General features: G+C 43.8%; 1 protein-coding gene across 3 annotated transcripts in view; it reads left to right on the top strand.

Moving 5' to 3' along the window:
- The window catches only part of LOC139580400 (caskin-2-like), an 89,429-nt gene that overhangs the window by 33,041 nt on the left and 30,015 nt on the right, over positions 1-26,373 (top strand). The window contains exons 2-6 of one of the 3 annotated variants that reach the window (XM_071409032.1): positions 7,802-7,853; positions 11,555-11,652; positions 11,775-11,920; positions 17,034-17,128; positions 26,013-26,147. In XM_071409032.1, the coding sequence (XP_071265133.1) occupies positions 7,802-7,853; positions 11,555-11,652; positions 11,775-11,920; positions 17,034-17,128; positions 26,013-26,147 (526 nt within the window). Of the gene's footprint in view, positions 1-7,801; positions 7,854-11,554; positions 11,653-11,774; positions 11,921-17,033; positions 17,130-26,012; positions 26,148-26,373 lie in introns of those variants that run through there. The other 2 variants (XM_071409030.1, XM_071409031.1) reach the window with 2 other exon arrangements.

Genomic DNA, 26,373 nt, shown 5'->3' on the forward strand with positions numbered 1-26,373 from the left:
ATGAGGGTCATGTAGTGGTGAAACAGGAGCAGTTCAAGGTTAAGCTGATCTAGACTTCACTAAGCTTGTGAATGTTCATTAAATGGCACTCCTTTTTAGTAGTGTTACTCTGTTCCGTTCTGGACTAGCTCTGTTCTGGATAGAGATGGACAAGTTGGGAAATCACAGTGATGTATTCAATGAGCACAGTCACATGCATGCAATAATACGATTATTGTGGATAGTCAGATTTAATATAAAAGATTGTTTAAAACGTTTACATGCTTTGCAAGAAGAACAATTTCCCTAATAATCCTGTTTCCATGGACACATCTGAGATCAGACTTCCTGATGGGACTTTGATCACCAATCAAAGTAAACGTTGTTACCACAGTGACCATGTTAATTATGCAAAGCCTATTATATTCTGAGTTCAGACGTTCTAAAGTTTGTATGTGATGCGTACTTTCAGTCACGCGTAAGAGGGAGGCTTGTGCTACCGGTGCGAACACATGCACAGATCAGATACACCGCTGGAACGCAGATGAAGCTGTTTACATGTCCTAATCATTTGAAGGATTGCTCAGAAAACCAGGTGTTTTTAATCAGTGTGTGCTTTCTTCAATTTTGACCGTTTGCCGATTTTTAAGATAAGCAGAGTAAATTGTTTACATGACTAGTTCCCAACCTCGCCTACTGCCATAATCAGTTTAATATTGAATTAATAGTGTGCATGTAAACATACTCAAGGATTATATTTCTACGGAGGGAATACAATACTGTATGTGTGCCAACTGTTCCATTCGTTTCATTCAGGTCCATTTACCAGGACTTCCATTTAGCTCACAGATAGCCTATGTCCTACTTCTGAAAGAATCTAGTAATTCCAGAAAGAAAAATGAGATGTGTGACACCACTGTTGTATCCTGCTTCCCCTCGTTGTCCGTTTTGGAGAGCATGTGTGGCACTGAAAGGGTTATTGGGATACTGGTGCTCTGTGTTTCCATTGGTTACCCTTGACCCGATGGTGACACTCATGTCGATCGATCAGACCCAGAACAACCAGTCCCAGACACACAGAGGACTCTATCCTAATAATGACTCTAGCTAATCGATGGAGGATAATGAGGCAGAATGACAATTAGGCCCTGCAAGTTTGGCTGTTTTCTCTCTCTCTCGTTCATTTGTTCATTCTTCCCATCTCCTTATTGAAAAGACACTTTATTGTCCCAGTAGCATGTCTGACTGTATATTGTATCAGACTAATTCACTCCTATCCCGTTGGTTGAGACATGGCTAGTGCTATAATAGCCTCTCTTTTGGTAGTTGGTAGGCAGTGAACTGTAACTGTACTGTATAAGGCTGAGGCTACATTATAATCACATTGCCAGGGAGCCACAGGGATTTGGTCACTTCTCCAGGCTTCTAGCCAGCTCTGAGACTCCATCTGCCCACAGTCATGCCAGCCGGCCCAGCACAACTTAGTCCTAACACCTGCCCTGGCTGTGTCCTTATTAAAGCTATACACTGAGTGTACAAAACATTAGGAACACCTCACCTTCCTAACATTGAGTTGCACCCCTTTTTGCCCTCAGAACAGCCTCAGTTCATCAGGGCATGGACTCTACAAGGTGTCAAATGTTCCACAGGGATGCTGGCCCATGTTGACTCCAATGCTTCCCACAGTTGTGTCAATTTGGCTGGATGTACTTTGGATGGTGGACCATTCTTAAAACACACTGGAAACTGTTGAGCGTGAAAAACCCAGCAGCGTTGCAGTTCTTGACACACTCAAACCGGTGCGCCTGGCACCTACTACCATACCCTGTTCAAAGGCACTTAAATCTTTTGGCTTGTCCGTTCTCATCTACACTGATTGAGTGGATTTAACAGGTGACATCAATAATGGATCATAGCTTTCACTTTGATTCACCTGGTCAGTCTGTCATGGAAAGAGCTTCCTAATGTTTTTTACACTATGTATATTTTGTATATAGGCTAGTTTAATAGCTACTTGTAACTAGCAGCAGTAGCCTACTTTTGTTTAGATTAGCTACAGTACATGCACATTCTCACAAGTAAGGACAAGGCATGTTTGAATACAGATTTAGTTATGTCGAGGCCTTAGGATGCCACCACCACAACCCTACTTGACTTTTCACCTTCAGGTGGAAATGAACTGAAAGTTCAAATTAAATAAAGGTGTCATACTTTGCATACCTTAAATGTGTCTGTGAATATTAACTACAAACATCTGGGCTTGCTGACGGTATGTTCTGGAATATGTCCCAAATGGCACCCTACCCACCCGTTAGGACTCTGATCAAAATTAGGGTGCCATTTGGGACTTATAGCTAGTGTTTTTAATAAAGACTTAATGGATAAACACCATCCAACTCTTTAGAAACATGTCCATATCTGGGGGTAGCAACACTCATCTGCAGCTCACGTCATACTTATATTTAATTACATTCACCTTTCCCCACCTGCTCTCAGTCGATCTGATCTGCTTGTCAGTGTCCGACTTAAAACGTTTAGTTTATTCACCTATCAAAATGCAGTCAGGCAAAGCAGGACGACGTCAGCTGCAGATGAGTGTTGCTACCCCAGATATGGACAGGATGTTTCTAAAGAGTTGGGTGGTGTTTATATCTGATGTTTATCCATTAAGTATTTATTAAAATACTAGTTACAGTGGGGCAAAAAAGTATTTAGTCAGCCACCAATTGTGCAAGTTCTCCCACTTAAAAATATGAGAGAGGCCTGTAATTTTCAAGATCCAGAAAATCACATTGTAGGATTTTTAATGAATTTATTTGCAAATTATGGTGGAAAATAAGTATTTGGTCAATAACAAAAGTTTATCTCAATACTTTGTTATATACCCTTTGTTGGCAATGACAGAGGTCAAACGTTTTCTGTAAGTCTTCACAAGGTTTTCACACACTTGCTGGTATTTTGGCCCATTCCTCCATGCAGATCTCCTCTAGAGCAGTGATGTTTTGGGGCTGTTGCTGGGCAACACGGACTTTCAACTCCCTCCAAAGATTTTCTATGGGGTTGAGATCTGGAGACTGGCTAGGCCACTCCAGGACCTTGAAATGCTTCTTACGAAGCCACTCCTTCGTTGCCCGGGCAGTGTGTTTGGGATCATTGTCATGCTGAAAGACCCAGCCACGTTTCATCTTCAATGCCCTTGCTGATGGAAGGAGGTTTTCACTCAAAATCTCATGATACATGGCCCCATTCATTCTGTCCTTTACACAGATCAGTCGTCCTGGTCCCTTTGCAGAAAAACAGCCCCAAAGCATGATGTTTCCACCCCCATGCTTCACAGTAGGTATGGTGTTCTTTGGATGCAACTCAGCATTCTTTGTCCTCCAAACACGACGAGTTGAGTTTTTACCAAAAAGTTCTATTTTGGTTTCATCTGACCATATGACGTTCTCCCAATCTTCTTCTGGATCATCCAAATGCTCTCTAGCAAACTTCAGACGGGCCTGGACATGTACTGGCTTAAGCAGGGGGACACGTCTGGCACTGCAGGATTTGAGTCCCTGGCGGCGTAGTGTGTTACTGATGGTAGGCTTTGTTACTTTGGTCCCAGCTCTCTGCAGGTCATTCACTAGGTCCCCCCGTGTGGTTCTGGGATTTTTGCTCACCGTTCTTGTGATCATTTTGACCCCACGGGGTGAGATCTTGCGTGGAGCCCCAGATCGAGGGAGATTATCAGTGGTCTTGTATGTCTTCCATTTCCTAATAATTGCTCCCACAGTTGATTTCTTCAAACCAAGCTGCTTACCTATTGCAGATTCAGTCTTCCCAGCCTGGTGCAGGTCTACAATTTTGTTTCTGGTGTCCTTTGACAGCTCTTTGGTCTTGGCCATAGTGGAGTTTGGAGTGTGACTGTTTGAGGTTGTGGACAGGTGTCTTTTATACTGATAACAAGTTCAAACAGGTGCCATTAATACAGGTAACGAGTGGAGGACAGAGGAGCCTCTTAAAGAAGTTGTTACAGGTCTGTGAGAGCCAGAAATCTTGTTTGTAGGTGACCAAATACTTATTTTCCACCATAATTTGCAAATAAATTCATTAAAAATCCTACAATGTGATTTTCTGGAATTTTCTTTCTCATTTTGTCTGTCATAGTTGAAGTGTACCTATGATGAAAATTACAGGCCTCTCTCATCTTTTTAAGTGGAAGAACTTGCACAATTGGTGGCTGACTAAATACTTTTTTGCCCCACTGTTTGAACGCTGCTGGTCTTAATAGAAAGGTGGGTTTGTTTTTTTACATTTCAGGGCGTTTTTTCCACTCTCTTTCTGCTGTCAATGTGCCATGACGTTTCAATGACTTACAGGGCCTTCAGAAAGTATTCACAACCCTTTACTTTTCCCACATTTTGTTGTGTTACAGCCTGAATTTAACATTTTGTTGTGTTACAGCCTGAACTTAACATTTTGGTTAAATTGATATTGTATGTCACTGGCCTACACACAATGCCCCACAATGTCAAAGTTGAATTATGTTTTAGAAATGTTTACAAATTCATAAAAAATGAAAAGTATTGACTTAGTAAGTATTCAATCGCTTTATTGTGGCAAGCCTTGAAAATAAGTCACATATTTAGTTGCATGGACTCACTCTGTGTACAATAATAATGTTTAACGTGATTTTTGAATCTGCCTCATCTCTGTACCCCACACATACAATTATCTGTAAGGTCCCTCAGTTGAGCAGTGAATTTCTAACACAGAATCAACCACAAAGACCATGGAGGTTTTCCAATGCCTCGCGAAGAAGGGCACCTATTGGTAGATGGGTAAAAATAAGAAAAGCAGACCTTGAATATCCGTTTGAACATGGTGAAGTTATTACACTGAACAAAATGATGACCTGAAGTAAAAAATAAAAGATGTCCATACGCACAAAAAGCTTATTTCTCTCAAATTTGTTTACATCCCTGTTAGTGAGCTTTTCTCCTTTGCCAAGATAATCCATCCACCTGACAGGTGTGGCATATCAAGAAGGTGATCATTACACAGGTGCCCCTTGTGCTGCGGTGAGTAGAAGGCCACTCTTAAATGTGCAGTGCTCAGCATACTGTTTGTGCCGACCGATTCAAGACTGTTTACACTTTGGTTAATACATGATTGCATGTGTTGTTTCATTGTGTTGATGTCTTCACTATTATTCTACAATGTAGAAAATAGTACAATTTAAAGAACAACCCTTGAATGAGTAGCTGTGTCCAAACCCATGACTGGAACTGTATGTTATTGTGACTAGCACCACACCTGTAGCCGACCACATAACCTGGCATGGAAATCAATGTGAAATGAACCATGAATAAACTTTCAGGTTTTCATTCATTTAGCATACTATCTTCTTCAGAGGGAATTACAGGAGCAATTAGGGTGAAGTGCCTTGCTTAAGGGAACATCGATTAAATTATATATATTTTTAACCTAGTCGACTCAAGGATTCGAACCAGCGACCTTTCGGGTTAGTGGCCCAGTCGCTAGGCTACCTGTCACTAGGGCTGTGACCACGCCAGTATAGCAATATTATTATTATTATTATTTATTTTTTTCAGTTGTTCAATTGTCCTTTTTAAAACCTGCTGTGTGTAAAATGTTGTGTGCTATAGCTTGGAAAAGAAATCCATGTGACTCTGGATGACAACATAATGATGTTTGTTTCCAACATTAGGGCTGTTTTCCATCATAATGATGTTTGTTTCCAACATTAGGGCTGTTTTCCTAAAGAAGTCAAATCCGCTTGGTGTTTTGTTTCATTGCCACGATACTAACCTGACGTCACTATGTGCTGTGACATGTTTACAGCCAGGCATTCACACAGACACTGGAAACCAGTCATCTTCCTGCTGCACCAACATAACACACACACACACACACACAGCCTTTTAGGTGAGGTGATTGAAGGCCAATGAGGCTTGACTGGGTTAGATTTCACAGTCTCGTTTTCCTCACCTGCTTTTGTACTTGGTGCCAACTCTCAATGGCCCTGTTGTAGCCAGTGTGTATCCAACAGACCTTTTTGATGTTGGTATTGTGTTTCCCTGAAGTTCCTAGTGTAGAACACACCCACAGGCCATGGTGAGTGGTTTTGTGTTTTTGCAGGCAGGGTTTTGCATTACAGATGATGATGATGTTGGGTGTGACGCGCTGTAAGGGGAGACTGACACACACTGTTGAAGATGCAGTAATTTACTGTACCGTGATGTCAGCCAGAGCCCTCCGCCTTTTTATTGAGAAGGAAGCAACTGTTTCCAGAGAAAGAAGAAGGGAGAGAGAGGAAGAGAGATTCTATGTCTGGAATGTTGGCTCATGTTCTAACTAGAACTCTTAAAGGCTCTGTTCTCTCGCTGTCATTGGGGTGATTTAGGCCCCACTTGGAAAGCTGCCTAATGTGTGTGTGTGTGTGTGTGTGTGTGTGTGTGTGTGTGTGTGTGTGTGTGTACTCGCGCCCAGTGTGAGTGGAACTATCCTGTCACTGTAGAAACATGAAATCATCATGCTTATATGACACACCTCATTCAAACTGACATGAAGAAATATGATAACTTTTGGTTGGGTTTAAAGGGATACTTTGGGATCTACAGTACTTCCCCAGAGTCCACACGCAGAGACATATAAAAATGATATCCACGAGTTAATCCGACTCTGGGGAAGATTGCCAAAATCCTGAAGTGTCCCTTTTTATATCATGGGTCAAAAGCAGTTGGTGAGACAGTAGCCGCATTGACAGAGTTGATATTGAGGAGGAATTCACTGTTAATATTCAGTAGGAATAGAATAGAAGTTCTGTTTCATTGATTGAAACCAATGCCAAGAGATCTGTCTGAGGATCATTCTTTTCTACTGGTCACAACATTCACACTCGAGTGTGTGTGTGTGTGTGTGTACACATTCTTGTGCATGGCCCAGTGAGAGAGAGAAGCCAGTAGGCCAGAGTTGGAAGAATGGTCCCTGCTGAATGAGAGACTGGGTAGGGGCTCAGTGAGGCTTGAGCTTGGCTCTGAGAGCAGGGCTAGCAGAGGAGTCAATGCCCAGAGAGAAAGGCTTTAGATGGGGTGGCTGACCCTGGAAAGGCCCCTGGAGCTGGAGCTGAGGGGTAGAACGTACAGTAGGGTATGGGTGGAGGTAGGACTGGATTGATTGATTGATTGAATGAATTAATGAATAAGGATAACGTAACAAAATTATTGGCTACAGGGAAGTCAGAGAGGAGAAGGTATGGGGCAAGTACTCTTGTTCACCAGACACTAATGCCTAGGGCAAGTGGCAATGTGGCTGCTGTGGGGTAAGTCGGCTATTAGGACAGGTAGCCTTGTCCAAGGTATGTGCTTTAGCCAATCAATTCCTCTGACTATCCGTATGTGATTGGCATAAGAGCGGACAGGATTTAGCTTAAGCAACCGATCTGGAGAAAGCTAAGGACGAGTCTGGTTCAGTTAGGGTTTTCCATTCTCATCGGGGGAATTGCTTGCATGGAATAAAAAACGTTTTGTTATCAGTCAGCTGGCAGAATTTTGTCATAACACTGTATGCGAGAAGAGAGTGGGAGCAACCTCCAGCCATTCTGACATGTTATTTCAGGAACGAGTGATGAAGAAACAGGAACATGTGAGCTCTTGCTGTGAAAACCGAGACCCTGCCGTGATGGAAGATCACTAGGCGTTCTGTTGAAAAGACAAATGTCACCAAATCCTTTTTCCATCTCCCCCCTCCTTCCCTCTCTCCTTCCATCCCTCCCTTCACCCCCCCCCCCCCCCCCCCCCCCCTCTTTGTTTTTCAGAGTTGCTGGGCTCCACAAAGAGGCTCAACATCAACTATCAGGACTCAGATGGGTAAGAGATGTGTGTGCATGTGTTTCCTAATGAGTGTGAGTCAGATGGCCTTGTGTGTTCGTGTTTGCATAGCTGAGGTTTATCCTCTCTCTGCACTTATTTGGCTCAGAGGAATGCAATCCATGTCTGTGGAGGAAAAGTTACTCTAACACTGGATTTGATTTGACATGCTCTTCATCTTTATCGGATGCCTGTTGTGGTCGGTTCTCACTGTAGACTTACCACCCAGTCACACCTGTATGCAGACAGACCAGACACAGTGTGTGTGCGTGCGTGCATGTTTTTTTAAGCAAGAGGGGGGCATGATAGATGACAGTGATGCCTAGGGACCACAAGGAAGAAGTGGGAGGTGAAAAAACAGTGACCAGTCACCCTAAATCAACACTCACTCAGCATGGAGAGAGAGAGGATGAGGGGGGGGGGGGGATTTAAAGGAGAGAAAACAGACAGATGATACATGGTTGATATGGATGGATTTTTATCTGACAATTTGTAGATCACCAGTTAGATACTGTTAGACACTCCGAAATGGCACCCTAGTCCCTATATAGGGCACTACTTTTAACTAAGACCATAGAGGAATAGGGTACCATTTAGGACACAGCACATTACACACTCATACTGAACATGACTCGATCCTAGTTTTATTTATTTAACCTTTATTTAACTAGGAAAGTCAGTTAAGAACAAATTCTTATTTTACTATGGCCTACCCCGGGCCAAACCCTCCCCTAACATGGACGACGCTGAGCCAATCGTGCACCGCTCTATGGGACTCCCAATCACTGCCGGTTGTGATACAGCCCGGAATCAAACCACGGTCTGTAGTGACGCCTGTAGCACTGAGATGCAGTGCCTTAGACCGCTGCACCACTCGGGAGCCCCTATTCCCACCCACCATCACAAATTCACTGCACAAACCCCCCCATGGCAGAATTTAGGATATTAAATAATCCTAGCTTTATTCTGTGGTGTACGGTGTGTGTGGTCTTCTGTAGCTCAGTTGGTAGAGATGGTGGGTTTGATTTGCGCGACCACCCATACGTAAAATATATTCACGCGTGACTCCGCTGTAAGTCGCTTTGACAAAAGCGGTTGCTAAATGGCATATAAACTCAGCAAAAGAAGAAACGTCCTCTCATTGTCAACTGTGTTTATTTTCAGCAAACTTAACGTGTAAATATTTGTATGAACATAACAAGATTCAACAACTGCGACATAAACTGAACAAGTTCAACAGACAAAATCAAAAGTAACAGTCAGTATCTGGTGTGGCCACCAGCTGCATTAAGTACTGCAGTGCATCTCCTCCTCATGGACTGGACCAGATTTGCCAGTTATTTCTGTGAGATGATATCCCACTCTTCTACCAAGGCACCTGCAAGTTCCCAGACATTTCTGGGGGAATGGCCCAAGCCCTCACCCTCCAATCCAACAGGTCCCAGATGTGCTCAATGGGATTGAGATCCAGGTTCTTCACTGGCCATGGCAGAACACTGACATTCCTGTCTTGCAGGAAATCACGCACAGAACGAGCAGTATGGCTGGTGGCATTGTCATGCTGGAGGGTCATGTCAGGATGAGCCTGCAGGAAGGGTACCACATGAGGGAGGAGGATGTCTTCCCTGTAACGCACAGCGTTGAGATTGCCTGCAATGACAACAAGCTCAGTCCGATGATGCTGTGACACACCGCCCCAGACCATGACGGACCCTCCACCTCCAAATCGATCCCGCTCCAGAGTACAGGCCTCGGTGTAATGCTCATTCCTTCGACGATAAACGGGAATCCGACCATCACCCCTGGTGAGACAGAACCGCGACTCGTCAGTGAAGAGCACTTTTTGCCAGTCCTGTCTGGTCCAGTGACGGTGGGTTTGTGCCCATAGGCGACGTTGTTGCCGGTGATGTCTGGTGAGGACCTGCCTTACAACAGGCCTACAAGCCCTCAGTCCCTCTCAGCCTATTGCAGCAAGTCTGAGCACTGATGGAGGGATTGTGCGTTCCTTGTGCAACTCGGGCAGTTGTTGTTGCCATCCTGTACTTGTCCCGCAGGTGTGATGTTCGGATGTACCGATCCTGTGCAGGTGTTGTTACACGTGGTCTGCCACTGCGAGGACGATCAGCTGTCCGTCCTGTCTCCCTGTAGCGCTGTCTTAAGCGTCTCACAGTACGGACATTGCAATTTATTGCCCTGGCCACATCTGCAGTCCTCATGCCTCCTTGCAGCATGCCTAAGGCACGTTCACGCAGATAAGCAGGGACCCTGTGCATCTTTCTTTTGGGAGTTAAGAGTCAGTAGAAAGGCCTCTTTAGTGTCCTAAGTTTTCATAACTGTGACCTTAATTGCCTACCGTTTGTGAGCTGTTAGTGTCTTAACGACCATTCCACAGGTGCATGTTCATTAATTGTTTATGGTTCATTGAACAAGCATGGGAAACAGTGTTTAAATCCTTTACAATGAAGATCTGTGAAGTTATTTGGATTTTTACGAATTATCTTTTTGAAAGACAGTGTCACGCCCTGACCTTAGAGAGCCATTTTATTTCTCTATTTGGTTAGGTCAGGGTGTGATTTGGGGTGGGCATTCTATGCTGTATGTTTCTTTGTTGGCCGGGTATGGTTCTCAATCAGGGACAGCTGTCTATCGTTGTCTCTGATTGGGAATTATACTTAGGCAGCCTTTTTTCCCTTTTGGTAGTTGTGGGTAGTTGACTTTGTTAGTGGCCTGTATGGCCCTAGTAAGCTTCACGTTCGTTTTTGTTGTTTCTTGTTTTTGTTGGCAACATTCATAATAAAAAGAAATGTACGCTCACCACGCTGCACCTTGGTCCGGTCATTTCCCTGACGACGTTCGTGACAGACAGGGTCCTGAAAAGGGGACGTTTCTTTTTTTGCCAAGTTTTTTATAGAAGGATAGCTCCAAGTGCGTGTGTGCTGTATCACTGTCCCCACTCCAGTCATTCAGCCAACCAGTACCCTGACACACACACACACACGAGAGCATTTCATGGTACCCTACTATACTTGAGTTGAAATATCACTTGCAATCATGAGTTGATTTTTTATAATTTTTTTCTCCAGCTTGTTGATACTAAATTGTTAAGGAGGTTGTTGTTCTTGGCATGCATCTTAAGTGGCACCCTATTGCCTGTGTAGTGCACTGCTTTTCACCAGGGCCCATTATAAGGACTAGGTTGCCATTTGGGATGCACATTGGTCAGTTTGTTCCCAGGTGCTTGGACCTGGTCCTTGGTTTAAGGTTGGAGCTGGAACAGCAGTATTTCAACAGTCTGGAATACCCTGCTCTCCAGGAATGAAGGGCCCAAATGTATGTCTTTCATTTGTCCCTCTGTGGAATATACTACCCTCTGATGCAAACACACCCATCATGTCTGCACCAGCCTGATGCTTCATAAAGGCTCACCTCCTGTGAAGTCCTCAGTTAGATGTATACCCTCCCTGTTTATGGCAGACTCATTTCACCCTGGAACCCCCCCCCCCCAACCAGGGGAAAGGGGAAGACCTGTTTCTAAACCAGACAGTATGGAGGCTGTACAAGCTTCTAGAATATTCCCAGCAAATTAGTAGTAGTGTGACAATAGACATTCCCTCCCTCCGCTCCCCATCCCTTCTCTCTCTCCCCCCCCTCTCTCTCTCTCTGTGTCTGTCTCTCTCTCTCCCCCCTCTTCTCTCTCTCAGGTTTTCAGCGTTACACCATGCAGCTCTAACAGGCACCACTGAGCTGCTGTCTCTACTACTGGAGGCTCAGGCCACTGTGGACATCAAAGACATTAATGGTGAGAGGTTATAAGCTGTTATAAAACTGTTTTAAAACACTTACGAACCATTATATGACTTACCGGCTCTCGTCCTCTCTCTCTTTTTCTTTCTTTCTTTCTCTCTCTCTTTCTCTCTCTAGGTATGCGTCCGCTACATTATGCAGCATGGCAGGGTAAAGCTGACTCGGTGCTGCTGCTGCTGAGAGCTGGAGCCTCTGTTAACACGCTGTCACAGGACGGACACATACCTCTACACCTGTCTGCACAGTACGGACACTACCAGGTGGTGAGTACACATGAACACACGCAGACAGACGCATGCGCGCACACACACACAAAATCCTGTTTTCCCTAACCCTTAACGTAAATCTAACCCTAACACTAATTCCAATCTTAACCCTAAACCCCCTAGAAATAGTATCTGACCTTATGGGGACAAATTTAGTTTGTTTACAAACAATTTTGGTTTGTTTACTATTCTTGTGGGAACTTCTGGTCCCCGCAAGAATAGTTAAACACGACCAGATGCATGCACGCACAGACACACACAAACAAATGACTAATTACTCCTTTTTTGATTCCAAGATGGCGTAGCAGTCGGACGTCTGTTTTGTCTTGTCCCGTCCCGTGTATATATCGTTTTCTTCGTATATATTTTGTGTATATTTTTTATATTTTTAATCTCAATTTCCATCTACGGACTGAACATACTCTCCTGCAACCCGCCTCACCCAATGTGGTACGGATCTGCTATTTTCTATACTTTAGAACCCCCATCAACAGCCAGCCAGCTAACTAGCTACTAGCTAGTAGTCAGTTATCTACTGCTAGCGGTCATCACCGTTAACTCGGACATCAGCCAGCCTCAGCCCAGTCAATTCCTGCCAGTCTGCACAGCGCAGTATCAATCCAGAGCATATCGGACTGCTGTTTCTCTACCACATCTCCGGATTCCTACCGCAAGCTCTGAATCTTTACACCGGATCATCGCAGCTAGCTAGCTGCTATCCGAGTGGCTACTCCTGGCTAATTTCTCTGTCCTGAAGCAAGAACCAGTTAGCCTGGAGCTAGCCTCGAGCTAGGCCCATCTCCCGGCTACCCGAAGAGGTCCATCGGCCAATTCTTGGGCTGCGATACCTCTTTTGCCAATTGGCCTGGACCCTTTACTGCCGACACGGAGCCTCGCCGATCCATCATGACTGGTCTGCCAACGTAACCGTATGAGGTGGTTTCAACAGGCTCTTCCGTTGCAACGTCCCCATAGGCCCTTCTGCTAGCCTGCTAGCCCCGGCCCGCTAGCTGTCTGAATCGCTGTGTCTCCAGCTCGCCTAGTTACTCACTGGACCCTATGATCACTCGGTTACACATGCCTCTGCCTAATGTCAATATGCCTTGTCTATTGCTGTTTTGGTTGGTTATTGTCTTATTTCACTGTAGAGCCTCCAGCCCTGCTCAATATGCCTTAGCTATCCTTTTTGTTCCACCCCCTCACACATGCGGTGACCTCACCTGGCTTAAATGGTGTCTCTAGAGACAAAATCTCTCTCATCGTCACTCAATGCCTAGGTTTACCTCCACTGTACTCACACCCTACCATACCCTTGTCTGTACATTATGCCTTGAATCTATTCTTCCACACCCAGAAATCTGCTCCTTTTACTCTCTGTTCCGAACGCACTAGACGACCAGTTCTTATAGCCTTTAGCAGTACCCTTATCCAACTCCTCCTCTGGTGATGTAGAGGTTAACCCCTGCAGCCCCCAGCACCACTCCAATCCCCCAGGCACTCTCATTTGTTGACTTCTGTAACCGTAAAAGCCTTGGTTTCATGCATGTTAATGTTAGTTTATTAACTTAGTTTATTTTATTCACTGCTTTAGCACACTCCGCCAACCCGGATGTCCTAGCCGTGTCTGAATCCTGGCTTAGGAAGGCCACCAAAAATCCTGACCTTTCCATTCCTAACTATAACATTTTCCGACAAGATGGAACTGCCAAAGGGGGCGGAGTTGCAATCTACTGCAGAGAGAGCCTACAGAGTTCTGTCATACTGTCCAGGTCTGTGCCCCAAAAATTTGAGCTTCTACTATTAAAAATCCACCTTTCCAGAAACAAGTCTCTCACCTTTGCCGCTTGTTATAGACCTCCTTCAGCCCCCAGCTGTGCCTTGGACATCATATGTGAATTGATTGCCACCTATCTATCTTCAGAGTTCGTACTGTTAGGTGACATAAACTGGGACATGCGTAACAGCTCGGCCATCCTACAATCTAAGCTAGATGCCCTCAATCTCACACAAATTATCAAGGAACCTACCAGGTACAACCCTAAATCCGTAACCATGGGCATGAAATTTGAAATTTGCATCCTGTAGCACTAATTCCAAAAAGTTTTGGGACACTGTAAAGTCCATGGAGAATAAGATCACCTCCTCCCAGCTGTCCACTGCATTGAAGATAGGAAACACTGACACCACTGATAAATCTTTGATAATCGATTATTTCAACAAGCATTTTTCTACGACTGGCCATGCTTTCCACCTGGCTACCCCTACCCCGGCCAACATCTCAGCACCCCCTGCAGCAACTTGCCCAAGCCCGCCCCGCTTCTCCTTCACCCAAGTCCAGACAGCTGATGTTCTTGCAACTCCTATTACTAGCCTGTTCATCCTCTCTCGTATCGTCTGAGATCCCCAAAGATTGGAAATCTGCCACGGTCATCCTCCTCTTCAAAGGGGGAGACACTCGAGACACAAACTGTTATAGACCTATATCCATCCTGCCCTGCCCTTATAAAATGTTCGAAAGCCAAGTTACCAAACAGATCACCGACCATTTTGAATCCCACCGTACCTTCTCTACTATGCAATCCGGTTTGCCGAGCTGGTCATGGGTGCACCTCAGCCACGGTCAAGGTCCTAAACGATATCATAACCGCCATCGATAAAAGATAGTACTGTGCAGCCGTCTTCATCGACCTAGCCAAGGCTTTCGACTCTGTCAATCACCGCATTCTTATCGGCAGACTCAATAGCCTTGGCTTCTCAAATGACTGCCTCGCCTGGTTTACCAACTACTTCTCAGATAGTGTGTCAAATTGGAGGGCCTGTTGTCCGGACCTCTGGCAGTCTCTATGGGGGTGCCACAGGGTTCAAGTCTCGGGCCGACTCTTTTGTCTGCATATATAAATGATGTCGCTCTTGCTGCTGGTGATTCTCTGATCCACCTCTACGCAGATGACACCATTCTGTATACATCTGGCCCTTCTTTGGACACTGTGCTAACAAACCTCAAAACGAGCTTCAATGCCATACAACACTCCTTCCGTGGCCTCCAACTGCTTTTAAATGCTAGTAAAACTAAGTGCATGCTCTTCAACCAATTGTGCCCGCACCCTGCCGCCCGACTAGCATCACTACTCTAGACGGTTCTGACTTAGAATATGTGGACAACTACAAATACCTAGGTGTCTGGTTAGACTGTAAACTCTCCTTCCAGACTCACATTAAGCATCTCCAATCCAAAATTACATCTAGAAAGTGCTTCCTATTTTGCAACAAAGCCTCCTTCACTCATGCTGCCAAACATACCCTCGTTAAACTGACTATTCTCCCGATCCTTGACTTCAGAGATGTCATTTACAAAATAGCCTCCAACACTCTACTCAGCAAACTGGATGTAGTCTATCACAGTGCCATCCGTTTTGTCACCAAAGCCCCATATACTACCCACCGCTGCGACCTGTATGCTCTCGTTGGCTGGCCCTCACTACATATTCGTTGCCACACCCACTGGCTCCAGGTAAGTCTTTGTTAGGTAAAGCCCCGCCTTATCTCAGCTCACTGGTCACCATAGCAACACCCACCCGCAGCACGCGCTCCAGCAGGTATATTTCACTGGTCATCCCCAAAGCCAACACTTCCTTTGGCCGCCTTTCCTTCCTGTTGCCAATGACTGGAACGAATTGCAAAAATCACTGAAGCTGGAGTCTTATATCTCCCTATCTAACTTTAAGCATCAGCTGTCAGAGCAGCTTACCGATCACTGTACCTGTACATAGCTAATCTGTAAATAGCACACCCAACTACCTCATCCCCATATTGTTACTTATCCTCTTACTCTTTTGCACCCCAGTATCTCTACTTGCACATCATCATCTGCACATCTATCACTCTTGTGTTAATGCTAAATTGTAATTATTTCGCCTCTATGGCCTATTTATTGCCTTACCTCCCTACTCTTCTACATTTGCACACACTGTACATATATTTTTCTATTGTGTTATTGACTGTACGTTTGTTTATGTGTAACTCTGTGTTATTTGTGTCGCACTGCTTTGCTTTATCTTAGCTAGGTCGCAGTTGTAAATGAGAACTTGTTCTCAACTGGCCTACCTGGTTAAATAAAGGTTCAAATAAAAAATAAAAATAATCAACTCGAGAATGTTCAATATTTGGCCGGACTACACACAGGTAAGAGTCAGTGAGTGTCTGTATAGTGTTTCCAGGTGTGACAGCGTGTGTGTGTGTGTTAGGGGTCAGTGAGTGAAAGATACTACATGATGTGAACAGGTCAGCAATGGATCTTATAACACATTCCCTGAGTGAAGTATTGAGACTAACTGGGAAGGAGAAGGAATGTGTGTATTTAGTGTCTTTAACACCCAGGTAGTGAGTCTACCTGAGAGGTGGGTTCACACACACACACAGCAGCATACCTGGTCATGGAGAATTCTGAGGTATTGTATTGTGTGTGACAAAGCAGGGACAGAAACAAAGCCAGAGGTATTTCTCTGTAATAGAAGCCCCTGTTAGGACTGGTGCTGGTGTCGCCCTGAGGATCTCACGTCTCTGTAGAAGAAGATAAACCACAGAGATGCTTTAGGGAAGGGTGTTTTCATGTGCATCTATTTAAGGATGATATTTATTCATGTGTTATCTCTTTCCCCCCCCCCCCTGTCTGTCTTTATCTCTCTTCCTCTGTTTCTCTCGGTCTCTCTTTCTCCGCCCCCCCTCTCCTCTCTCTCTCTCCTTCTCTCTATCCCCCCCTCTCCTCTCGCTCTCCCTCTCTATCCCCCCTCTCTCCTCTCTCTCTCCCTCTCTCTATCCCCCCTCTCTCCTCTCTCTCCCTCTCTCTATCCCCCCTCTCTCCCTCTCTCTATCCCCCCTCTCTCATCTCTTTCCCTCTCTCTATCCCCCCTCTCTCCCTCTCTCTATCCCCCCTCTCTCCCTCTCTCTATCCCCCCTCTCTCTCCTCTCTCCTCCCCCCTCTCTCTCCCTCTCTCCCTCTCTCCTCCCCCCTCCTATCTCTCCTCCCCCCTCTCTCTCCCTCTCTCCTCCCCCCTCTCTCTCCCTCTCTCCTCCCCCCTCCTATCTCTCCTCCCCCCTCTCTCTCCATCAGTCTGAGATGCTACTCCAGCACCAGTCTAATCCCTGTCTGGTGAACAAGGCCAATAAGACCCCTCTGGACCTGGCCTGTGAGTTTGGCAGACTCGAGGTGAGTCAAGTTTCAAGTTTTGTACAGGATACATATGGTATACATCATCCAACGAATTACTTACTTGCAGGTTCCTTCGCGACAATGAAACAACAGTACGAAATAATAGAAAATAATAATATGAATAAAAAGTAAATGGCTCAGGAGAATATAATAACTTTTTTATCATAAGTTTAATACAGGAAGGCACAATTAATATTCCAATATTTACACATGTATTGTGGAAGGGGGATGGGGGACAGTGCATAAATTGAGCAGTATAATAAGAGTCTGGTAGCAGCAGGTGTGTGTGTGTGTAGCAGGGGAGGCTGGTGGGCAGATATATAGGAGGACGGGTTTATTGTAATGGATGAAACCTCTTGTGGACAGATTCTCGTGGACAGATGAAACGGAGAGAATCTGTCAATGCTCACATAGAATTATGTGATTACGAGCAGTAGTAGTTCCTGGTTTTGGGTTTTCATCATTGATTATTTGGACGGATTGGGCGAAGGCGGTGCTTAAACTCATGTTGTGATTTTCAAGCCTGGATGATGAACGAATTCCACTAGATTCCACTGCCACAAAGTCAAAATTGGCTATATAATAAAAATGTCCTTTTTGGCCCGGGTAAAATTAGAGGAAGGAAGGGGTTCGAGCCACACGGGTGGTCCCGTGTGGCTCAGTTGGTAGAGCATGGCGCTTGCAACGCCAGGGTTGTGGGTTCATTCCCCACGGGGGGACCAGGATGAATATGTATGAACTTTCCAATTTGTAAGTCGCTCTGGATAAGAGCGTCTGCTAAATGACTTAAATGTAAATGGGTTTGGCCTAGAGTTTCCGTTTGCTAGGGAGGAGATTTCGCTTCCTTCCTGCCCCCCAGAAGTAAAACAAAAATGACAAATTTTCGCGTGAGAATTTTACTTCTGGTTGACGGAGATGATGGATGGAATGGCTTTCATGTGTTTGATACGGTTCCATTCATTCCGTTCCAGCCAATGAGACCGTCCTCCTATATATCCACCCACCAGCCTCCTCTGGTGTGTAAAGTACATTATTTTCATATATATATATATATTTTAGTTAATATACTGTTGCTATGTGCTGTTTATGTACAATACTTCCCTCTTTAACCCACACCTTCACTGTCACGTTCTGACCTTAGTTCCTTTGTTTTATCTTTTGTTTTAGTATGGTCAGGGCGTGAGTGAGGTGGGTTGTCTATGTTAGTTTTTCTATGATTTTCTATTTCTGTGTTTGGCCTGATATGGTTCTCAATCAGAGGCAGCTGTCAATCATTGTCCCTGATTGGGAACCATATTTAGGTAGCCTGTTTTCTGTTGGGTTTTGGTGGGTGGTTATTTTCAGTCTTTGTGTGTCTGCACCAGACAGAACTGTTTCGGTTTTCACTTTGTTGTTTTGTATTTGAAGTGTTCAGTTTTGTATTGATTAAATAAGATGAACACTAACCACGCTGCGCTTTAGTCCTCTCCTTCCACCGACGACAACCGTTACATTCACACACACAACAGTGATCAAAGACCAGTATAAGTGGTTATGTGTGGAGTGTGTATATGTGTCGTGTATATGTGTGTGTGGAGTGTGTATTTGTGTGTGGAGTAAGGTTGCAAAGGGTCTGAAACGTTTTCCATGGGAAAATTCATCAAAAAAGTTAGCTTATAACGGTGAACCTTTTTTTGTGGGATTCAGAAGGCAATTCTAGATCATGTGGTATATTTTTGTTAAACTATCCCCAATTCAATGGAATTGCAACCCTCTGCATGCACAGTGCATTCTTCCATCACATGTACAGCTGATTCTGAAGATCTTGCACACTAATGAGATGCTATTGAGCCCTCACTACTACAATGTTTGAGCCAAGGACTACATGCTTTCTGGTAAGTTTTGATTACAATACTGGGAGGGGTGAATATATTTTATATGACATACATGATTTTTTGTTAACTAGTAGCCTACATAAAAGTGTGTTTTTAAATAATTTCTAACTTTTTCTACTAGTTAGTTAGTTTTTACTACCATGTAAGTTTTAGCTTGCTTGAGCCTGCTACCTGTGGAGTGTTAATTCACCTGTTTCCATACATGTTTAATTTTAACATTTATCTTACAAAGTAGTTGTTTAATCTAACTGCTTAACTTTTTATCTGTACATGGAATTGTATTTGGGGTTTTTCATTTTTTCCCCCTAATCTTTACAGGAAAATGCCACGGGCACTATCTGATGTGTGGAGACATTTCACTGCAGCTAATATAGAAGGAAAAGCTGAGTACATTTGCAAATACTGTGCCAAATCATATGTGAAGAATGCAACAAAGATGCAGAATCATCTGGCCAAGTGCATAAAGTTCCCTCAGCGCTCATAACAAGCAACCTCTGACAAAAGTCCCTCTACTTCTATTCGAGGTGAAAATGATGAATCAGACACCCTATCGATAGCAACAGCTCATGGTCCTCCTGGAATCAGAAGTTTTTTGACTCAATGGAGGAATGTAGTCAGAGAGATGCTGATGAATGTCTTGCTCGAGCGGTGTATTCTGGTTCACCTCTGATGCTCACAGGCAATGTGTATTGGAAGAGATTTCTGAATGTTCTTCGCCCAGCATTCACCCATCCAACCAGACATGCTTTATCTACTCATTTGCTGGATGCAGAGTTCAACAGAGTTCAAGTGAAGGTCAAGCAAATCAAAGAGAAAGCAGACTGTATTGCAATCATCTCTGATGGGTCGTATGTTCGTGGGCAAGGAATAATTCACAACATCATCTCAACCAGTATTCTACAAGAGCATAGCCACAAGGGACAACAGACACACTGGTCTCTACATTGCAGATGAGCTGAAGGCAGTCATCAATGACCTTGGACCACAGAAGATATTTGGACTGGTGACAGACAATGCTGTGAACATGAAGGCTGCTTGGTCTAAAGTGGAGGAGTCCTACCCTCACATCACACCCATTGGCTGTGCTGCTCATGCATTGAATCTGCTCCTCAAGGACATCGTGGCACTGAAAACAATGGATACACTACAAGAGAGCAAGGAAATGGTTAGGTATGTGAAGGGTCATCAAGTTATTGCAGGAATCTACCTCACCAAGCAAAGTGAGAAGAATAAGAGCACCACATTGAAGCTGCCCAGCAACACCCATTGGGGTGGTGTTGTCATCATGTTTGACAGTCTCCTGGAGGGGAAGGAGTCTCCCCCAAGAAATGGCCATATCACAGTCTGCCGATATGGACAGACCCATCAAGAGGATCCTCCTGGATGATGTATTTTGGGAGAGAGTGGTAATCAGCCTTAATCTCCTGAAACCTGTAGCAGTAGCCATTGCACGGATTGAGGGAGACAATGCCATCCTGTCTGATGTTCAGACTCTGCTTGTAGATTGATATACAGTGGTTCCTCCTTTAAAAGTTACACCGCGGGACTTAGAGGTACCCAGTGTCACAGCTTCATTGTTCCAGACCACCACAAGGGGGAGTTAGAGCACTCATTATGCATTTGGTTCCCAAGGTTTTTATATGACCAATCATATCGAGTGGTTCCAATGACGAAATTGACGCGAGCCACCCGTCCCTGGTGACTTTCTTCAGCAAAGAAGGCTGACAAAACATTACGGGGGAAGCAAATGTAAGTAGTTATAACGTCATAACGACTCAAGCAAAACATTTACAATTGAGAGGAATATTTGGCCTGGATGAGGGCAAGGTTTTTGGCAGTTTGACGAAGTACACTTCCAAGCAAGGGCTTTGGGATGGAGATGCAATATTTTTTTTATTTTACCTTTATTTAACTAGGCAAGTCAGTTAAGAATAAACCTCTACCGATTCACCCTCCCGGATCCGGGATCCTCCTCATCAGAAACGCTGACTAGCATAGCCTAGCCTTGCGCCACAGGGATATCATATAATATAATTTCATGAAATCACAAGTCCAATACAGCAAATGAAAGATAAACATCTTGTGAATCCAGTCAACATGTCCGATTTTTAAAATGTTTTACAGCGAAAACACGATATATATTTATGTTAGCTCACCGCAATATCCAAACACACAACGCCATGTTTTCACCGCAAAGGTAGCTTTCACAAAACCCACAAATAGAGATAAAATTAATCACTAACCTTTGAACAACTTCATCAGATGACAGTCTTATAACATCATGTTATACAATACATTTATGTTTTGTTCGAAAATGTGCATATTTATAGCTACAAATCCTGGTTTTACATTGTGAATACGGCGCCATAATGCACCAAATTGTCAGGAGAAATTTTGGACAGTCACGTAATCTAACCAAAATACTCATCATAAACTTTGCTAAAAAATACATGTTGTACAGCAAATGAAAGATACACTGGTTCTTAATGCAACCGCTGTGTTAGATTTAAAAAAAAATAACTTTAGTACAGAATGCAATATTCTGAGACAGCGCCCAGCCATTCTCCGCCATGTTGGAGCCAACATATTCCACAAAAATACGAAATAACATCATAAATATTCTCTTACCTTTGATGATCTTCCATCAGAATGTAGTGCAAGGAGTCCTAGTTCCACAATAAATCGTTGTTTTGTTTTAGAATGTCAATTTCTTCTGTCGAATTAGCAACTTTGGCTAGCATTGTGGCGCGCACATGTCCATCAACTCTTGGCGCATGGAACGAAAAATTCCAAAAGTCACAATAAACGTCGAATAAACTGGTCAAACTCGGTTGAAAATCCATCTGTATGATGTTTTTCTCATATGTATCCAATAAAGTCCAAGACGGAGCATTTCGTCGTGTATACCTAACGCATTTCAGAAGACAATGTGGTGTTCCCTGGTGCGCGGCTAAATACTGCCAATAGGGCGGACCTGTCACTCCAAAAGCTCTCATTCGGTCTCACATTAAGCTAGACACCCCATTCAACATTCTACTTCCTGTTGACATCTAGTGGAAGGCGTATGAAGTGCATACAGATCCATAAATATAAGGCAATTGAATAGGCAAGGCCTGACACAGAGCCCCATTTTCAGAATTTTCACTTCCTGTTTGGAAGTTTGCTGCCAAATGAGTTCTGTTTTACTCACAGATATAATTCAAACAGTTTTAGAAACTTCAGAGTGTTTTCTATCCAATAGTAATAATAATATGCATATCGTATGATCTAGAACAGAGTACGAGGCCATTTAATTTGGGCACAATTTTTTCCCAAAGTGAAAACAGCGCCCCTTATTTCCAAGAGGTTAAGAATAAATTCTTATTTTCAATGATGGCCTAGGAACAAGGCAGGTTAACTTCCTTGTTCAGGGGCAGAACGACAGATTTTTACCTTGTCAGCTCGGAGGATTCGATCTTGCAACTTTTCGGTTACTAGTCCAACGCTCTAACCACTAGGCTACCTGCCGGCAGGCGTGCCAACATAACTCATCAGCCACCTGGTGGAAGGGACTTTGTTCATCTGAGGCTCTTTCCCTTGTTGTCTCCATCATCCTCCAAATCCCATCAACATCAGCCGCCTCAGAGCGCAACTGGTCCTTGTTTGGGAACACACACACCAAAGCACGGAACAGGCTGACTAATACAAGGGTTGAAAATTGGTGGCCATCCGGGAAAATTTGAGGCTTTTGAGCCTGACAACGAGCCATCCTCAACAAGGTTGGAAAGTGACAGTGAAGATGAAGCCTCAGAGTCTGACGTTCAAGAGGTGGACATTGAGGAGGTCCAGGAAAACGTGTTTGGGAGATGCGATGGATCATTGGGGATCATTCAATATTCCCTTTCTTTTGTTGTTCAGTGAAATCATCCCATGTGATGAGTCAACTCATTTAATTGAAGTTCAATTTGTAACTAAATATTATTTTACATTTATTTTTGGAAGGATTGAATCATTTGCAATTATGTCTACTTATGGTAAGGTAAATGGTTTATGTTTCTGTCTCCATATGATATGGTAAATATATCCAATGCAAAAAAACATCTACATTTAAATGGCATTAATATTAATTCCCATATATTCCTGTTAATTCCCACAGAAAGTGTGTGTGTGGATTGTATACAGTTGAAGTCGGAAGTTTACATACACCATAGCCAAACACATTTAAACTCAGTTTTTCACAATTCCTGACATTTAATCCTAGTAAAAAATCCCTGTTTTAGGTCAGTTAGGATTACCACTTTATTTTAAGAATGTGAAATGTCAGAATAATAGTAGAGAGAATGATTTATTTCAGCTTTTATTTCTTTCATCACATTCCCAGTGGGTCAGAAGTTTACATACACTCAATTAGTATTTGGTAGCATTGCCTTTAAATTGTTTAACTTGGGTCAAGCGTTTCGGGTAACCTTCCACAAGCTTCCCACAATAAGTTGGGTAAATTTTGGACCATTCCTCCTGACAGAGCTGGTGTAACTGAGTCAGGTTTGTAGGCCTCCTTGCTCGCACACACCTTTTCAGTTCTGCCCACACATTTTCTATAGGATTGAGGATTGACTTTGTTGTCCTTAAGCCATTTTGCAACAACTTTGGGAGTATGCTTGGGGTCATTGTTCATTTGGAAGACCCATTTGCAACCAAGCTTTAACTTCCTGACTGATGTCTTGAGATGTTGCTTCAATATATCCACATGATTTTCCTGTCTCATGATGCCATCTATTTTGTGAAGTGCACCAGTCCTACCTACAGCAAAGCACCCCCACAACATGATGCTGCCACCCCCGTGCTTCACGATTGGTTTTCTTCAGTTTGCAAGCCTCCCCCTTTTTCCTCCAAACACAGTGCTATTTTTGTTTCATCAGACCAGAGGACATTTCTCCAAAAAGTATAATATTTGTCCCCATGTGCAGTTAGTAGTTTGGCTTTTTTATGATGGTTTTGGAGCAGTGGCTTCTTCCTTGCTTAGCGGCCTTTCAGTTTATGTCGATATAGGACTCGTTTTACTGTGGATATAGATACTTTTGTACCTGTTTTCTCCAGCATCTTCACAAGGTCCTTTGCTGTTGTTCTGGGATTGTTTTCACTTTTCGCACAAAAGTACGTTCATCTCTAGGAGACAGAATGCACCTCTTCCATGAGCGGTATGACGTCTGCGTGGTCCCATGGTGTTTATACTTGCGTACTATTGTTTGTACAAATGAACGTGGTACCTTCAGGACTTTTGGAAATTGCTCCCAAGGATGAACCAGACTTGTGGAGGTCTACCATACCAGGTCTTGTCTGATTTCTTTTGATTTTCCCATGATGTCAAGCAAAGAGGCAGTGAGTTTGAAGGTAGGCCTTGAAATACATCCACAGGTACACCTCCAATTGACTCAAATTATGTCAATTAGCCTATCAGAAGCTTCTAAAGCCATGACATCATTTTCTGGAATTTTGCAAGCTGTTTAAAGGCACAGTCAACTTAGTGTATGTAAACTTCTGACCCACTGGAATTGTGATACATTGGATTATAAGTGAAATAATCCTTCTGTAAACAATTGTTGGAAAAATTACTTGTGTCATGCACAAAGTAGATGTCCTAACCGACTTGCCAAAACTATAGTTTGTTAACAAGAAATTTGTGGAGTGGTTGAAAAACTAGTTTTAATGACTCCAATGTAAGTGTATGTAGACTTCCGACTTCAACTGAAGAAGAGGAGTGTGTGAAGTGTATATGTGTGTGGAGTTTGTGTATATATGTGTGTGTGGAGTGTGTTAGTGTGTGGAGTGTGTCTCAGAGAGGGTGTGTGATGGATAGAGGGGTATGTCTCTGTCAAACATCTCACAGAGCTCAGATTAACTACCAACTAAAATAAACCTGTTTCTGTTAACGGGGCATGAGTTTCAGTTCTGCTCTCTGGACAGGCAAGGACACACACACACACACACACACTGACACACACACACAGACACTCACACACTGATGTATTGTACACAGACACACAGATAAACACACAGAGACACGCACACAAACTGATGTATTGTACACACACATACTACAAAATCCCTTTAAATTCCTTTTACTAGTGTATGTTTCTCTGTCACAGTTATGGCTGTCTTGTCATTAAATGTTTAGCTGCCCCAGTAATTAAGATTTAGCCAAAGTTGAATTTGCACACACATGCACGCAAACACACACACATGCCTGTGTAATCTTCTGGCCCTGTGAATTGCAGAACACGCTGAGTCAGCTAAGGTCTTTGTTACTGTAGTTTCTCTCTCTCACTCTTCCTTTCTCTCACACTCTTCCTCTCTCACACTCTCTCACACACTTTCTCTCTTTCCCTCTCTCTCACTCTCTGTCTCTCTCTGTCTCTCTCTCTCTCTCTCTCTCTCTCTCTCCCCCCCCCCCCCTTTCAAGGGGCTTTATTGGAATGGGAAACATATGTTAACATAGCCAAAGCAAGTGAAGTAGATAATAAAAATTAACAGTAAACATTACACTCACAGAAGTTCCAAAGGAATAAAGACATTTCAAATGTCATATTATGTCTATATACAGTGTTGTAATGATGTGCAAATAAACATGGGTTGTATTTACGATGGTGTTTGTTCTCTGTCTCTCTCTCTCTGTGTTAAGGTCTTTGTTACTATGGTCGGTCTCCCACCCCCCCTCTCTTACAGTTAGGGTTTTAGTTACTGTTGCAGGGGTATCTTTAGACAGCCAGTGCGTGGACAGTTGCTGGGCAGGGTTTATGTGGCCCCATAAAACATACATGTATGTAATACACAAATTAAATGTATCCATTTGGACTTTCAATGATACTAAGCTCATCTTTCTGTTTTTATGTCTCTCTCTCCATCTCTCTCTTTCACTCCTTTACTCTTCACTGCTTCTATACCTCTACACACCTCTCTCTCTCTCTCTCTCTCTCTCTCTCTCTCTCTCTCTCTCTCTCTCTCTCTCTCTCTCTCTCTCTCTCTCTCTGGTTGCTCAATTGTTATTGAACAGCAACATGGTGGTAGCTCTGTTGGAGGGGGAGGGGCTAGACGGTTTAGACAATGCCTCCTCCAACACGCCCCTTCACCTGGCCGCTCGCAACGGACACAAAGACATCATCAGGTGAGAGGAGTGACTGTCCCTGACCGTGTGTCTGTGTGTTGACATTGCGTAACTGGGCTCTCCACCCTCGAACCCCATAACCTCAAGGGTTTCTGACACGCTGTTAATGATTCCCATACGCCTTAAATCACCACATTCCCTGGATAAGCCTTCCCTCCATCCCTCTGACACATTCTGCTTCTGTTGGGGAATGTGGCTGCCATATTACTTTTCTACCTTCTCTACT

The sequence above is a fragment of the Salvelinus alpinus genome, chromosome 7 (genome assembly GCF_045679555.1).
Source record: "Salvelinus alpinus chromosome 7, SLU_Salpinus.1, whole genome shotgun sequence".
In the NCBI taxonomy this organism is placed as follows: domain Eukaryota; kingdom Metazoa; phylum Chordata; class Actinopteri; order Salmoniformes; family Salmonidae; genus Salvelinus; species Salvelinus alpinus.